Source organism: Trichechus manatus, unplaced genomic scaffold, assembly GCF_000243295.1.
Source record: "Trichechus manatus latirostris isolate Lorelei unplaced genomic scaffold, TriManLat1.0 scaffold00122, whole genome shotgun sequence".
Classification (NCBI taxonomy): Eukaryota; Metazoa; Chordata; class Mammalia; order Sirenia; family Trichechidae; genus Trichechus; species Trichechus manatus.
In genome coordinates, this window is record NW_004444058.1 from 5,412,886 (window position 1) to 5,415,000 (window position 2,115).

General features: G+C 56.7%; 1 protein-coding gene across 1 annotated transcript in view; it reads left to right on the top strand.

The window, feature by feature from the left end:
- Positions 1–1,178: 1,178 nt before the first annotated feature.
- The window catches only part of UNC13A (unc-13 homolog A), a 67,412-nt gene continuing 66,475 nt past the window's right edge, over positions 1,179–2,115 (top strand). Inside the window, exons 1-2 of the mRNA XM_004384506.1 lie at positions 1,179–1,287; positions 1,393–1,530. Of these exons, the coding sequence (XP_004384563.1) occupies positions 1,179–1,287; positions 1,393–1,530 (247 nt within the window). The remainder of the gene's footprint in view (positions 1,288–1,392; positions 1,531–2,115) is intronic.

The following is a 2,115-nucleotide window of genomic DNA, read 5'->3' on the forward strand; positions in this document are numbered from 1 at the left end:
AAGTCCCTCACTTCCTGGCAAATCTCATACCTTCTTCATTCCTCAGTTTGTCCATCTGTAGAATGGGCAGACTAATAGCTCCCGCCACCTAAGTTTGCTAGAACCATCCAGCGTGTTGAGACACAGAGAGCCCTTGGCACGCCGCCAAACCTCAGTAAGTGTGAACCAGAAACCTTAAAAATCAATGGTGGTGTTTTCATTAATGGTATTAAAAGCTTTGTGGAAGGAGGTCTGTAGATGTAGGATATTTACTGAGTGTCCACTGCGTTCTCAGGCCTGAGGAGGGCTCTAGGGTACCCAGGGGGCAAGAGAAGTCCTCAGGTCCATGGGCAGGAGGAGGCCAAGTTCATTGGAGGTGCTTGGGGCAGAGGCCCAGAGTTCAGCACCGTGGACAGCACTTGCGCTGCGGGGCGCCGGCGGCAGGGGATAAAATGTTGGCGTTTCTTTGATGAACCACTGTTTAATGAGCGCGTACTGTATGGCAGTGGTTAAGAGCTAAGGCTGCTAAACAAAGGGTCGGCAGTTCGCATCCACCAGCCGCTCCTTGGAAACCCTATGGGGCAGTTCTACTCTGTCCTATAGAGTCGCTGAGTAGGAATAGACTCGACATCAACGGGTTTGGTTTTGGTACTGTATGCAACGCCTCGCTCTAAGTGCCACATGGTAAACAACGCAAACAAAAATCCCTGATCCCTGGAGCTGCCTGGAGCTCTAGGTCCTTAGTGTTATTGTATATACACGGAAGGATGAGTCTCCGTTTATCCTCCCAGATGCAAAGCCAGCGGGGCCAAGGTCCTTCATAACTAAGCCCAGCCGTCTCCCGCTGAAAGGTCCGCCACCAGCATCACATACGGAACGCTCAAATATCCTAGAATCTATTTCTGGATTCTCCGTGCCTCTCTACCCCCCGCATGCCAAAGCCATGCTGATTGGGTTATGGGCTTCGAGAATGTTCTGACATTCTCCTTGAGCAGGTCCCGTGGGTGGGCTTGCTTCCCTTGATGGCTGGATGCCCCTCAAAAAACAGGCAGGTTAAGGACCAGGTGCCCCAAGACAGGAGTCCACCTCCAGGGTCGTTCAGATCAAATGAGAAAAATAATGATAATAATTACCGTGATAATAATATTAGCAGTGTTAATAATAATAGTAACGAAAGTAATAATGGTGAAGAAGAGAAGATGGAAGAGGAGGGGAGAGGGAAGGGGAGGGGACTGAGGCGAGACCGGTCGGATTTCCCAGAAGCGGAAACTGAGGCCCAGCTGGAGGCAGCGCCTTCGGGGTCGCGCAGTGCGCCCCCTCGCCGTCTCTGGCTCTGCTGACAGGGGCCCAGTGAGAGCGGAGGCCGAGCAGGCGATGGCCGGGCGTGACGCTGTGTGTCCGCGTGGGCTCCAGAGACGCCCCCGCAACCCCGCCTCGCCACTCCCCGCCCCCCTCCCCGCCGTCACGTCACTCACGCCCGCTGCGTCCACGTTATAAATAGTCTGGCTCCTGTGACCGCCCGCGGCGGACGGGGGAGGCGCTTCCGCCCCGGTAACCCCGATACCGCAACTGGAGGGGGAGGGGAAGGGGGAGGGATGTGACGACGACGGTGATGAAGGTGACGAGGACTCGACGACTGGGGCGTTTACAGACAAGGGAAGACCGAGGGGGAGAGGGCCGACCCCGCCCTGAGCCCTCTTCTGCCTCCACACCCCCTCCTCCCATGAGACCACCCGCCCCTCGGTTTCCACTTCCATAGTCCCCTCCCCCACCATGAGCCTCCTCCGGTTCTCAGAGCCTTTCTTCCCCACACCCATCCCTTCTCTTGGTTCACTAACCTTAGCCCCCTCCCTCACCTGAGTTCCATCCCCTAGGACCTCCCTTGAGTCCCTGTCCCCACTCTGAGCCCCTCCCCCTTTCTAAGTCCCATCCCCTCACCGTGACCCATCCCTTCCAGTCTGCCTCCCAATTCTGAGCTCCCTTCCCTGGTTTCCCCCCACTCCCCCCAACTCCCACCCCCGTCAGCCTCCCCACCCCCCTTCATGCCCCCCAGTGGTGCACAAACATTAATGTCCTCCCCTGAGTCTCTGAAGGGGGCTGAGAGCTTGAGCCCTGGCCTTAGCTCTCAAAGGATCA